General features: G+C 45.9%; 1 protein-coding gene across 1 annotated transcript in view; it reads right to left on the bottom strand.

Annotated features, from left to right (window-relative positions):
- The window catches only part of LOC118880944 (serine/threonine-protein phosphatase 4 regulatory subunit 1-like), a 68,110-nt gene that overhangs the window by 25,491 nt on the left and 27,275 nt on the right, over nucleotides 1-15,344 (bottom strand). The window contains 4 exon segments of the mRNA XM_036825168.1: nucleotides 2,944-3,026; nucleotides 3,029-3,098; nucleotides 11,436-11,578; nucleotides 12,923-13,029. Coding sequence (XP_036681063.1) covers nucleotides 2,944-3,026; nucleotides 3,029-3,098; nucleotides 11,436-11,578; nucleotides 12,923-13,029 — 403 coding nt within the window.

Below are 15,344 nucleotides of genomic sequence, written 5' to 3'. Positions count from 1 at the left end.
CTTAATGTGAAAACGTGTTGTGAGAGAAAAATAGGCTTCTGACAATTAGTTATAATCTCAGAATGCTAATGGCCTTCCTGCAAGCGAGAGGAATTATAATTGGTCTCCGGTGGCCTGTTTATGCTGTCTAGATATAATTACAGGATACAGAGCTTCCAGGTTTTACCAATTCATTCATTCAACAACTAACATTTATTTAGTACTGACTCTGGGCCTGGCACTGTGCTGGGTGCCGAGGGCAGAAAGACACCTGTTGTTTAAGACGCGCACTACTTTGAAGGAGAAATAAACAAACAAATGAAGTTCGCAGTTCGATTGCTAAATGACAGAAGACAGATACGAACCAAGCCTCCGGGATGCGTGAAGGAGGGAGTCGCTAATGTCGCCTGGCATATTAGACAGACTTCACAGAACAAACCGCATTTATCTGAGAAACCAGGACATAAGAAACCAACACATAATACACATAACCTGCACTGCATAACTCAATTTTAAAATGCCCAGGACATGTCCAGTTGGCTAGCTCCGATTCTCTCAACCATGTATATGCCAGGGTTGCTGGCATCAGAATCGACTGACTGTAACTTCCAAAGGGAACGCAAAGGCTAACGAATAGATGCACATTTTGTCTACAGACGCACGCCGTTTCCTCGGAGCAAGGAGCAATTCCTTCAAAACGGCACTGTTCCGAGAGTGTGTGCTTATGGACATATGGACGTAGCAACATTCACACCATATGGCTGCAAAGAAAGCCCAAAATACAAGGGCATCGGAGCAGCGCAATTTGCTTCTTTTCTCACCTGTCACCTCCTCACACATACATGTTGGTAGCCACAGTGTTTGGGGTGTCACTCAGACCAGCTAAATGAAAGCACTGTCCTCTTGGGGAAGCTCTGCCAATCCCACACGTGGCCTCTGCCCCTTGAAGAATGAAATCCACTCCCTATCGTACTGTCATTTCCGAGCTGAAAAGAGAACAGCACCCTCCGTACTCCAGGACTCTGGGGGCCCAAGGAGTGAGACCCCCCTCCAAGACTCCTTGACCTCCAGGAAATAAGGGAAGACAGAACAGCTTCTGGGTCTGACCCAAGCACACACGGGCCAGGCAAGGAGCCCCAAATCCTGCTTCCCTTGGGGACCTAAGGGAGGAGAAGTGGCAATCTTCCAGAAGTGCCCTGAAACGCAGATGTGCCTCTACCTGGGGAGGGTTCAAGACCACTTCTGTTCTTTGCAGCCACATTTACAAGCTTGCACATTTCAAGTAATGAAATCGGCAACCCACTTTGAATAAAAAGTACAATTTATGTGAACTAATTTGTTCTGCAAGTGAAATGTGAAGAGAGCTTTTTGAAGACTTGTTATATTTTCCAAATATTTTCACCAAAAGAAAAGAAGAATATTGCTGACAAGAATGGAGTGGTTGGAAACAAAACAAAATAAAAATCATGCAAAAATGCCTTTAAAATTATTTGTCATGGTATTTGGCAGTCTTTAGGGATAAGATATTTGGTTGTCAGTTGTAGCTTTGGAAACTAGCCTCACCAACTTTCAAGTGAAAAAGAAGATCTAGTTGGCAAAGTTTACCGCTCAACTGCCAAATATCCCAACTAAATGATATTATCCAGGTTCATTCTGTAAAATGAATTTAATTTCTTACAGGGAAACTTGAAATTTATCAAAGAACCCTGGAGAATTTGAATTTTAATAATCAATTATTCTTCAGCCTGATTCATCTTATAAACATATGGAATATGCAAAAAATTAAATTAGTTAAAAAAGCCAGACCTTTAACTCATAGTTGAGGACAACTTTTACATAAATGAAGAATAATGACCAAATGTTCTGATGCTGTATTACAAATTTTTAGCTCCATGGTGTATAATGTTTCCACTTTGAAAAAGAAAAGAATTCCTTTTTCGAACATCATTCTTTCTCAGCCAAGAAAACAACTATATCTTATTGTACTCACAATTAAGGCTTAAGATTTTGTAAATCCTTATGTATTCTCCTAAAATGCTGGAACATTCCTGGAGCTGTTTAGTTCTGTGACGCCAACACAAAGGGCCGGGCGGTGCAGCAAGCCCTGCCTCGGTCCCTGGGGAGGCAGCAGCAGCTACGGAACACAAGGTGGCCTTGGATGACCTTCCCCTGACCCACGAAGGAGAAGCCCGAGGACAAGCTGGGGTCTCGGTCTAAGGGCGGCACGTGAAGGCCAGCACTGGCTCATCAACAGCTACTTTGTGAACAAGGGTTCCAGAAGCAAGTAGAAAGTCCTTGCTTGTACAATCACTTCATAATGGGTACAGAATCCTACAAACCCAAGGATACCACAAAATTAACTACTAAAAGCAGAAGACATTCAGTACTTACACTCTTCCTTTCGTCGTCTACCTTTAACTGACAAGAGCACAGAGACTTGAACACAGCATTTCCCAAACTGCTGTAAACGTGATGGGCACATTCTTCAGATACTCTCTTATTTGCTGACATACCTAGTTTAGTCTCACCTTAACTTATAAAACAGACACACATGTCCATTAGATTTCTCTTTTTTAATTGTCCAAGTACCACCTAAAAGCATCTCCCATACCACACTCGGTTCCTTACTTTGGGAAACAGGGTCCATGACCCAAGCTGGCTCAAGGCTTTACCTAATAAATCTCAGCATCTTGCCCAGCAGAAGTCCATGCCAGCTGCCTCACCTCTGCCCGAATCACTCTGATTTCCCAAGCTTTGCCTTCCTGAAACAATTGGGTATAAGGATAATCACTTCCAGGACAAGCTTGGATCTGAACTGAGAACTTCCTCTGACGGAGGCCACACCACCAGCTGCCTTGTTTATGGGAACAGCGCTGCTCAGCACTGAACGCCCGTGACGCTTCCCGTCCCGCACACGCCGAGTTGTGGGACAGTCTGCCGAGCTCGGGGCTGTCGCTCCCCAACGGACTTACACTCAACGGCTTCTGCTCTGTCCTCATCGTCACTGTCAGGGGCGGACAGCGCCAGCAGGACTGGACACACTTTGCTTCAGTATCGTGCTGGAAAATTAGATCTTGTTCCAGAAGAATCAACAGCACCTCCTGACTTGATTTTCTAACCTGGAAGAGGCAAAAGGTGAAACACAGCATGAGCCAAAGTGCTTTCAGGATCAAGACCAAACTCCCTACGGTGAGTGCCAGGCCGGCCCTGCCTCCTTCCCCCGCCCCCGCCCGCCCCTCCACACGGATCTTCTGGCCCTTGGGTCACTTCCTCCCCCAGGCCTTAGATGAGGCCGCCAACGGCACCGACTGTTCCTCTGCGCTCAGGCCACACATGCCGTTCCCCACTCGGGTCGGGTTCCCCATCTACACTCTGACGGCGTAACCAGGCTTGCGCTTTGCCTTCACAACGCCTACCCCAGATTTCTACACACACACACACACACACACACACACACACACACACACACACACACACGCATTTTTCCTGTATGATGACACGTTGCTGTCTGTCTTCCCACCGCAGAGGGTGAACCTGGAGAGTGGGTACCACGCAGGCAGGGGGTGGGAAGACACGGCGCTGTCCTCCCGACACTCTGTAAAGCCCTGGCGGGGAGGACCTGCCCTACGAGGCGGGACACACGCACAAAGGCTCGCGGGGCCAGAGACGGAAAGCTGGGGAGCTGCCTGCTCCTCACCGCCTGCACCGGGTGAGCGACCGCCGGAGCTCGAGGGCTCCTAAGAGGCTAGAGAGAGAACGTTTTGGGGAAGTGAAGGCACAGGAAATTCCAATTTGTAGAGCAAGTAATGAGACTGGCAGCTCGTCGCAGTGATGGGGAGGCAGGAGAATAGCAACGGGACCCAGAAACGTGCAGGCAGAGTCGCAGGTGATGAGACAGGAACTGGTTATGAAGAGGCGAGCCTGGGAGACTGGAACCCCGGAGGCCTGCCAGCAGAAAAGTTTCTGAACAGGTGGTGTTGTTCTAAGCCACCCAGTTTGTGGGACTTTGTTCTGGCAGCCCCAGGAGACTAACACCGCAAGCAGGAAAAGGGGAGAGGACAGCGTGCTCATGAGCAGAGAGACGAACGCTGGGGAGAAGTCCCGGGCGACAGCATGGGGGCGGCGGGTGGATGGCGGAGTGCGAGCCTGAAGGGCCAGCGAGGCTGGAGTGGGAAAGGCTTCCAGGTCCCACTAAGACTTCTGGCAGCTACTCCGGCACCGTGGGAGCCCCAGGGGGGAAAGCAGAGGAGCGACAAGATCGTCTTGGCCTCAGTGAGGGGGACAGTTTAGAAACCTCGAAGGGTTCTAAATGCTGAGAGCAGGCAAGGGCCTCCTGTGCAGCGACGCTTCCGGCTGTGACCAGGCATGGGCTTGGGGGCAGGGGACACAGAGGAGAGGGGGTCCCTGCACGCGTGTGGTCACGGAAAATCAAAGATGACTCGGGACCTTTGCCTCCAGGCACCAATAAATAAAACAGAGAAAATAAGACTGAAGGTAAAGAGAACAGGTCTGGGCGCTGGAGGAGTTGAACTCTGCGGATCTGATGCAGTAGATCTCTAGGGAGAGCCAGCCACTGGGCTTTGGGGGAGAAGGTCAGCGACGCACCAACTCCGGAGGCCTGGCTGAGACGCGGCATCTGGTGTTCGCACGCACAGGGACCTCCCCAGGCCCAGGGGAGCAGACGAGACCCGGCACGGTGAGAGAAGAAGACCAGACAACAGCCTGAAGGGCGGGCGAGGACCAGGGCTGGTGATGGAGACTGGGGAAGATGCAGGCAGGGAGGGAAAAGGCGGGGGGACACTTCCGAGCCCAACAGGTGACACTGCAGTGGTGCGAACGCTGTGCCTGACCTGCGCTGTGCGATGATGGCCAGTGGGGCCTCCTGGGCAGGGGATCAGCCTCTTGGAGGCTCAATCTCTTCACCTGTAGGAGTGGGCAACGATAGTACCTATCTCACAGGTGGCTGTGGGGATGAAACGACCTCATATACATAAAGGACAGTGTCTGGGGCATATCGGGATGGAGCAACGTTAACTGCTGGGTGGGCGTCCAAGAAACGTTTCATCAAAACCGCAAAAGCAGCTATAACAGTGGCAAACGGGGCAAAAGCATCAAACAAAGGAAAAAGGAAGTCACTGGACCAATAAATGGTGAAAAAAATAGAAATGCAACACCATAAAATAGTCCAAATGAGTGACCAAGAGCTCTCTGGATCAACGGGGATAGATCTTAAAAACAGGGGGAATAAAAGTAGGTGGCAGAAGGGAAAGTACAGCCTGATGTCATTTATGTAAGGTTTTAAAGCACCCGAAACAAGACACTCTCTTATTCAGGGCCACTTACACAGGCGGTGTGACTATAAAACCCAGCATGGAAGGGACACACCAAGCCAGGGTGGCAGGTTCCTACAGAAAAGGGAGAAGGGAGAATGGGATGGAGGAGGGGCCCAGTGCAGTTTTCACCATATCTGCAACCTATAAATAAAAATAAAAGGGTTTGAAGCAAAATTGCAAAATGTTAACATTTGTCAAATATGAGCAGTTAGGGATATGGGTGTTTATGACATAATCCTCCCATGTGATTAAAATATTTTATGAAATTTTAAAAATTAAAACTGTTTTTGAAAAAACCCAAAACATCAGATTTCACAATGAGATTAGTTGAGTCCATGGCAAGATACCTCTCACTGGCTTCGGGACCACCAGCTGCAGTGCAGCGAGCTGACCCCTGAACGGGAGCCCACTCAGGGTCAAGGCCACAGTGCAGACACTTGGAAAAGGAGTGATGGTGCGCTCAGGGTCAAGGCCACGGGACACAAAGATGAGGGAGACTTAGGCATGGTTATAACTGAAAGAGAAAAGCCAACGAGAGAGACTGGAAAATAAGCAAGCTATGAACAAGAGATGGAACCAAAGAGGGGAAGGAAGACATCAGACTGGAGAAGGAGGTCGGACGGCCGTTCCCCTAAGACAGAAGGCAAGGAGCCCAGGACAGCTATGTTACCAAAGGGAGAGTTTACAGCCAGTGCAGTTCCAAATACCTACCAGCTACCAGACCCTTTGCTAGGTCACAGCGATAAATAAAGAAGACCCAGGTCCTAGCGTCAGGGGCTCAGAGTGTAGAATGGGAGAGAAACTATCGGTTACAATGTCCAGTAGACCTGGGCAATCCCCAAACATACACCAGATGAGCCTCATGAGCCCGGGCTCCCAACACACACAACCACGCTTGTCTGCACCTCGGCTTCCTCAGCTCTAAAACGAGGATGAACTCACCAGCACGCCCACTCTTCCCGAGGTGGTTAGGAAGAGGAAACAGAGCATGGTACGTCACACAGCGAGAGCTCAAGAAATCGAAGCCGTTAGCCATCGGGGCAGTCGCGGTGGTGACGCTGCTACGTGCCCAGTTTCGTGAATTTTATACCTCACAGGGGTCACTGCACGTTCAATGGTCATGAAAAGAACCTGACGGTGAACAGAGAAAGACAGCCTGTCCCGAAATGCAGGTGCTGGGTGGGGCCTGGCACACCCACTGCCTCCAGCAGCAAAATCTTCGCCTTTGCCAAATTACGAATCCTAACTCATCGGGGACCTTCAGGCCTGCCGAGCAGCCCACACAGTGGATATGTGAAGGGTCGGCATCTGTCAGAGGGAGGTGGGGAGCGATGGGAGTAGAGAGGCGTTTGGAAGGAGCCGGGAGACCAGCAGGAGTGGAAGGAAAGGACTGGGCAGATGCCTGCGGTGTCCACGGCGGGATGGGGACGGGAGGCCCACGGAGGAGGCCGGGCTGTGCCCGAGGGCGTTAGAGTCTGGAGACTGTTCAGTAAGATGTGACTTCATCATATTTCTGTGTTTAAAGACGACAGGAAGGGCAGAGGGGGTGTCTCAAGAGGTTATGTGTTTGTTACGGAAACAAAGGAGACTTGGGTCTAACTAGCTGTAGGAGATGAGAGAAGGAAGGATTTGGATGGTTCCCAGGTTGTGGCTCTGGGGAACTGAATAAAGTGGATGGTGGTTCCATTCATTGAGAGAGGGGATGAAGATTGAAGGCCTCTATTTTCTCTGGGAAGTAAAATGCAAGGTCACCGGCTAGGTGCAAGGCAGGGCGAGGTGAAGAGGCTTGATGAAAGTGGCAAAGGTCTAAAAGAGCTGCCAAGGATAATGTGAAAAGCAGCTGACGAGGGACAAGTAAAAGGATTGCCAGGCAGCACTGCAAGTCCAGCGGCGACTGGAACCCATAAATTTGCAATGGCCCCAATCAGTACACGATGTGACTCCCCTACCAAGATGGGAACCCAGGACGGAGGGGGCCGGTGGGCTGGGGGCGGGCAGGCGGGCGGGGCCAGGAGGGCAGAAGCGCGGTCCAAAGGAAAGAAATGGAGCGTGATGGTGGAGACGGCCAAAAGGGCAGGATGAGAGAGGGAGCGGCTGAGGAAGAACAGGAAGCAACAGCAGGGCACAGAGGGAGTCGGGGAGCCAGAGGTCTCCAGGGCAGGTGGGCTCAGGGTGGTGGGAAGTCAATGGTGAGAGAGTGGACGACATCTTCAGGACTTCAGAGAAGGCAGCTCTGGAGACCCCAGGAAAGGAGCGACCGAGGTACAGCAGAGCGGAGGGGGGCAGTGGAGGTGCGTGAACAGCAGAGGCTGACAGCGGGGAGAGCCCGCTCTTGGCCACGGACACGACTCCTCAGCAAACCCAGGCTGCGTGTCAGGAACCACGCCAGAGCCTGGGACCAAAACCACGGCTCCTGCCTCCCTCCTCTGCGATCAAATGTAAGACAGCGATACACGACAGAGGCCAAGGACATGTCAAGTCCCCCAACCCAGCATAACTTCATTTTTAAGAATGTATCCAAAGGAAGAAGAAAAGCCGACAGAAAAATAAAACTGCACCTTTTGTGAAGCTCACTGCATCTACAGGACACAAAAGCTGAAAGGAAGCTAAGCATTCAAAAAAATTAAAAATATGAAGATTATGAAGATGTGAACAACATCTATGACACACAGACGAGCTTCCTCGGGTAGAAAAATCCGTCCTACTCATCTCTTCATCCCCAGCACGAAGCGTCATGCTCAGCTCATAATGGGCACTCAGAAGCTGTCTGAACAAATGAATGGATGGAGGAAACCGCATCGCATTATGATTAGACCTATGTAGGAAAACATGTAAGCACCCGGAGAAGAAAATGCGAAAATAATCAAAATACTGATGACAGGACAGGGGAGGCAGGATGACTTCTTTCCTTATTTAAAACCATGCTTAACCCCATCACACTGTCTGATAGTCAAAAGTGAGTATTTGCTCTTTTAAGGATGCTTGGACCAAGGGAAAAATACAAGTCAAAATTGTAGACTTTCTTGGCAATGACAATAACAAAAACTTGGCATATCATAAAAAAATTAGTGGAAATCCATCCCCAGAATCAACTGACAGAAATGACACAAGGTTACTTGTTGCAACAATTTTAACATGGCAAAGGGTAGACATGACCTAAGGTCTACGGATAAAGTACAGTGGAGTGAGTGCTCTGATGCTGGGAAAAGTAACAAGGACGCCTTCCCTCACCTGTCATGGGCTAATCTCCGGGACACCAACACAATGGGAAAAGCAAGGGACAGAGCACCAGGGACAGTATGCCACCTCACATCTGAGAAGGGAACAAGGCGGTACAGGATACAAGGACATACGTGTATTTGCTTAGAGTTATTTGTGCATGTGTATTTTTTAAAAGCAAGAACAAACCAAAAGCTAATAAAAATGGCCATCCATAGGGGAGAGAGAGAACGGGGAGGGAGACAGGAGTAAAAATCAGATTTCTCTAAATGTACTTTCTTTTACAGTTTTGACTTTAGAATCATGTAAAAACATTTTAAAAAATTACAAGTCTAAATTAAATCAAAATGTAAAAGCTAAAGCAATTCTTAAAAATGAAAAATAAATGAAAACAAATGAGCCTGTGTATCAAGATGGCAGCTTAACCACAAAAAGAAGGGTTAATGCAAGTGTCTTTAAAACACAGTAATATTAATATGACAGTGCATCTCTGCTGGGAGATAGCCTAAAAGCAAAAAGAACTGCAAAGAAATCTTAAACTATATCCAGTAATCCTACCATGTTGTTAGTAATAATACTGGTATTTTTATTTTAGATACACACACATACACATCACACACACACACATTAATACCATGAAGAAGGAAGATTTATACTGTGTAAAAAACAAACAAATAAAAAGATACAAATATAAAAATCAAGTAAGTAAAAGCCCTATAATCCTAAATTTGAGTTGGAAATATCAATATAAACTCATGAGGAATTTTTATTTTTTTAAGAAACTAAATTGCTCTGTCACTAGAAGCCATGACCACTCTTGCAGCAATGAGCATCCCTGGTACCCACATTCTGGTTTCTTATTATTATTTCCCTCATAAAGGAACCAGGGCTCCTTGGAGAAATAGCTGATTCCAGGTAAAGTGAGCTAGCAAAGTCTACTGGATCACATTAAGAAAATTCAGGAGCCAACTTGAAGGGTTACCTCTGGTCAAAACTAGGACAATTTGATTATTAAAAAGAATAAACTCTACAGTGGCTTAAAACATATCTAATATGTTAAAATTCAGGAGTTCATAGTAGCACTCAAAATAAAATTTTAAAACCTAATTGGTAACCTTGTAGATTATTAGGATACCAACTGATTATTCTAGAAACTGGTAAATAAAGGGGAAATGTAAATCATTTAACCTGTCTCCCATAGACAGTTTTTCAGAGTTACCAAATAGCTGAGGGGGAAGTTCTTTATGGAAGAATTCCAGCTATTAAATTAAGAAAGAATGATGAGGGATTCCCTGGTGGCGCAGTGGTTAAGAATCCGCCTGCCAATGCAGGGGATGCAGGTTCGAGCCCTGGTCTGGGAAGATCCCACGTGCTCTGGAGCAACTAAGCCCACAACTACTGAGCCTGCGCTCAGAGCCCGTGAGCCACAACTACTAAGCCCGCGTGCCACAACTACTGAAGCCCACACGCTTAGAGCCTGTGTTCCACAACAAAAGAAGCCACTGCAATGAGAAGCCCGCGCATCACCACAAAGAGTAGCCCCCGCTCACCGCAACTAGGGAAAGCCCATGTGCAGCAACGAAGACCCAACACAGCTAAAAATAAATAAATAAATAAATAAATTTATTTTAAAAAATGAAGAAGAAGGAATGATGTTGATAACAGATACACACTACTATATATAAAAAAGATAACCAACAAGGACCTACTGTATAGCACAGGGAAATACACTCAGCATTTTGTAGTAACCTATAAGAAAAAAGAATCTGAAAAAGAATATATATACATATGTATGTATGTATGTATAACTGAATCACTTTGCTGTATACCTGAAACTAACACAACATTGTAAATCAACTATACATCAACAAAAAATAGAAAATAAAAGAAGGAATGACGGAATTAGAGCATCACAATTTTGCAACCTCTAACAAAATCCCAGATCTAGGTGATGATCACCAATGGTTGATCACAGATTGATGAGGAACTCTGTCATAAACAGATAAGGCTGACAAAACCTAATCCAGTGACCACACTGCTTTCGTGCTTCCTGATTTGATGCAGCAGGAAAACACAGCAACACCTAAAAAGTGTTCTCACTATACGATACAAAAATCTGAGTCTGACTGAGCCTCTAGACTTCACCAGTTTGGAGGAAATGCTGGGAATAGAGGAACATCTCAAACAACACTGGAAATGCAATCAGCCGGATCCCAAATGTGGGAAATCCTATAGGACTAATGACCTAGTTTCCTCAACAAATACATAGCAGAGGAGGAAGAACTGTTACAAATTAAAGGGGATTTAAAAGACACATCAATCGAATGCAATGTGTAGACCTTGTGCGTATTCTGATTTGAACAGACTATCTGCAAAAAGCAGATTTATGACAAAACTGGGAAAATTTTAACAGTCACTAGATGTCACATGATATTAAGGACCTACTGATAGTTTTTATACTTGTGATAATGGTACTGTCGTTATGGGGTTTTTTTAAGTGTCTGTATTTCTTAGGGAGCAATACTAAAGCGTTTACAGTTGAAATGTCTGGGAAATGCTTTTATCTGGGTTGGATTTATCTGGGTAAGATAAATGAAAAACGACTGGTCAAATGTTAATGATAGTTGGAGCTGGGTGGAGAGTAAATGGGCATTCATTTTAATACTCTCGCCATGGCTAGGTGTGTTTGGAAATTTACATAATAAAAAGTGAAAAAAAAAGAAATATGATAATAAGAATGCGTGCCATCTACCTTCCTATGTGATTAAAGAAACTGGGCACAAAGAGACCTTTCGTTCTTGAGTCACTTAACTCTAAGCAGCTGTTTTCTGAATTATGAATATCAGCTAAAATAAGACGAAAGAGAATTTGCTACAAAGACCTTAAGGTTATAATTTTTCACACCTGGTTGTCTGGATCTGTGAGGCAGCGCACCACGATGGGTGCGAGACGTTCAGATAGCACCACTGGAAAATCGGATCTGTTTTCCTGGAGAAAAATGGCAACAGGAGGAATTTGTTCCAGCAGCTCAGCCCGCACTGTGGGCTCTGCAGCAATAAAAAAAGGAGACAAAGAATTATATAAGAAGAAGCCAAGCATCTTATACAGTATCTATTGATAGTTTTCTAGCTCTTCTTACTAAAATACTTCATCAAGGAAATTAGACAAATGCAGTTTAAAAACCATTTCCCATTTAGAGTATTTATGCTACAGACAAGCTTAAAAAGCTGATAAGCTATACGGCAATATAAAAACATAAAAAGAAGAGAGAATGACAACTCTATTATAACAAGCCATATATAAATCAAGGAGGGAGCAAGAGGTCTGCATGCCGGGCCAGCGTCCAAAACCCATTACAACTAATGGCATATGTGTGAGACCTATGGGTTGTGCTGATTTAAATTCCAGCCAGAATGTATACATTATAAATAGTTCTTTCATAAATGCACTCCCCCACAATCCACGCACCCCAATTATTTCTAAGGCGAAGCATTAAACAAAAGAGCGGCTCTAGCTCCAATATACCACGTTAAATTTAACACAAATATATAATTGCTTCAGCACTGTAAGTGGTGACTCATTTACAAAGAGAATCCACTTAAGGACTCAAAACATCCACTTGGGCCTTTTTAAAAGCATTGTGTCATACTCATATGAATATTTTAAACTAATATGGGAGCTATATGGAAGAGCTTATTTTTCTATTTTCGGTTAAAATGATCAAAACCCAAAGCAAGCCTAAGATTTTGGAAACTTTCTGAAGCTGTTCACCAGTCATCATAAATGCAGGGGGGGTAGGGGGTGCAGAGCAGCCAGCAGTAGTGGCAACCCCGCTCATCACTCACGCTACTCATCTCGACTCTGTGTGTGTGTGTGTGTGTGTGTGTGTGTGTCTGTGTGTGTGTGTGTCTGTGTGTGTGTATCAGGTGGTGGGGGGATGGACAATGTCTTAGTGTCTACCATAAGGCAGTGTGCTTTTCTTCCAAGACAGCAATCATGGAGAGGTATAAAGAGAAAGAAAAATCAAGATTAGCCCACAAAGATCACAGGTGGGGGAACTAATGACTGGGATTCTTCTAATCCAAAGGACTTCTTTTGATTTGGTATTTCTTAGCAACCAACAGTCTGGCAAAACTCACAAAATACAAAAGGCCTAACTGCCAGGGCAAACAGCATTCATAATCCTTAGTCATTCTAATTTTCTAAAAATAAGGATAATTTGATGCCAAATAAGATGCCCATTCTTCATGACAAAATCCATTCATGGGTAGACACTGCTTAACGTTTACCGACTAACAAACAGGTTTTATTTTAATCAGCTATCAAAGCTTATATACAATTTCTTGGAAATGTACAACTTAAAAATAAAAGTATACAATCCTTGTACAAACCTGCGTCTTCTGACAATCTGACCACGATCTCCACTACCGTTATGAAGTCTTCTTCATTGTTACTGAAGTCCCGGAAGAGATCAAGCAGCCCTCTGGCAATAATCTGACTGTGGAAGCAAGAAAGGGTCCAGACAGTTATGTGTGCTAATTCCGGCATGTGCTACGAGCAGGTAGTACAATCATGGGGGAAAGGAAAGTCAGCCACCTCCGTCCAGAGGGAGAAGACACGGTCAAGGAACATCCAAAGGTGGTCAACATCCTGTAGGAAGGGGACCCATATCCTCCAGTCTGGCAGTCACTGGAGGTGGAAACTGTCCACCTGCACAAAAGAAAACCTTTTTCTCCTTTTCTGACTGATTCTTCAGGCCTAGATAGACTTGGAAAAGAGGTCCCATGACAGCGGGAGGGAATTAAGTGACCAATAAAATGCAGAAGGAAAAGGTCCAAAGGGACACCCGATGGCCATCTCAATCTCGAATGGCCTCTACCCTCTAGGTGTCAGTAGCAGCCCCCTGGCTGTCCCCTCCCCATGATGTGACAATCAAAAATGTCTCTATATATGGCCAAATGTCCACTGGGGGCAAAATCACCCCTGGTTGAGAACCACTGCATTAAAGGATGCTGGGCAAAAGGCATGGGGAACTCTCTGTACCATCTTTACAGCAATTCTGTAGATCTGAAGTTACTTCAAAATAAGGTTCAAAGACAAAACAAAACACAAAGACCAAAAAAAGCCACAGTGGGGTAACACTACCCCCACTAGAAGAACTAAAATTATAATAACAATACCTAGTGCTGACAAAGATATGGAGCAACAGGAACTCACAGATTTTGCTTGTGGGAATGCAAAATAGCACAACTGTTATTTGGAATGCAAATTGTTATTTGGAAAACGATTTGGCAGCTTCTCAAAAAGTTAAATGTACACTTATCATTCAACACAGCAATTCCCTCTTAGGTATGTACCCAAATGAAATAAAAACATATGTCCACACAGAGACTTGTACACAAAGGTTCATATTAGCATCATTCATAATAGCCACAAGATGGAAAAAACCTCAATATTTGTCAGTTGGGGAATGCACACACAAAACACAGAATATCCATACAATGGAATATGACTCAGCAATAAAAAGGAGAGAACTGCTGGTAACAACAGGGAGGAATTTCAAACGCATTTTGCTTAGTAAAAGAAGCCAGCAGAAAAGACTGCATATCACATGATTCCATTTATAGGAAATTCTTAAAAAGGCAAAACCTTAGCATCAAAAAACAGATCAGTAGTTGCCTGGGCCAGCGGTGGGGAGAGAGGGAGAGACTGACTGCAAAGAGGCAAACAAGGAAACAAGGGGCTGATGGAAATGTTCACACTTGACCATGGAGATGACTGCATGAGTGCACACCTTTACCCCAAATTCACCTCACTGGACGCTCTAAGTGGGTGGATTTTATTGCATGAAAAGTATGCCTTGATAAAGGTGTTTTAAACAAAGGCACTGATGAGGGGAAAAGTCAATGGGATCAACAGTGGCTAATGGTGGCCTGGAGGCCTTGGTGTGCCCGCAAAGAGGGACTGGCGTTCCTGATGGGTGTCTTGGAGCAAATGGAAAGGAGCCTCTGCCTGCCTCTGTCTGCTCCTCTGGGTACCTGACAATCTAGAAATAATACACGTCTCTGTGTCATTTCTGGCCAAGCATCGGGAGAAGAGCTGAAGTCGAAAACCCACCTTGATTTTCAGAAAAAGATGACTAGAAATGTGGAATTCAAAGAGGCATCTTTTGGCCCAGCATACTACGGGAAGAAATCCATCAGCTCAAGCCTGCCCATGGAGAGACTTATACCACCCCTGGGATGAAAGGTCGAGATCTGGCAGCCAGGAGGTTTGGGGAAGCCGGAACAGACACTGTAAAGTCCCTGATTACATTTCACTGGACCACATTCATGGCAGCCTCCCGGGGGAAATCAAGCAACTAAGATCCCCAATCTGCTTGTAAGGCCATAGAATGGATAGACAGAACTGCATCCAGCCTCAAGTGGTCACAGGAGGCCCGCCCTCTTAAGGAAAGCAAGGAAAGGGGCAAGAGAGGGCCCTGAAGCAGGGACACATCCACTGCTGTGAATGCAGGATGCGAGAGAGCTAGAGACGCAAACAGATTGGTGCTTTGGCACCAACACTTTGGCTGCCTGATGTTGGAATGACCTGGAGAGGTCATAGCGGATGAGCAGAGTCCAGGAGCATCAGAGTCGATACTTGTGTCAGCTGTGCTAATGACATGAAAGGAGAGTGGACGACTGCGCGCCTCGGGCGAGCGTGAGGAGCTGAAATGAGACCACAAGATCGTGCGCGTGAAGCTCAGAGCGTGGCACCTGGCACACGACGAGTCCTCCAGCGCATCAGCCGTCAACCACATTACGATATAAG

This window comes from Balaenoptera musculus, chromosome 15, assembly GCF_009873245.2.
Source record: "Balaenoptera musculus isolate JJ_BM4_2016_0621 chromosome 15, mBalMus1.pri.v3, whole genome shotgun sequence".
In the NCBI taxonomy this organism is placed as follows: Eukaryota; Metazoa; Chordata; class Mammalia; order Artiodactyla; family Balaenopteridae; genus Balaenoptera; species Balaenoptera musculus.
The sequence above is the reverse complement of the archived record's forward strand: the minus strand, read 5'-3'. Positions and strand labels throughout refer to the sequence as shown.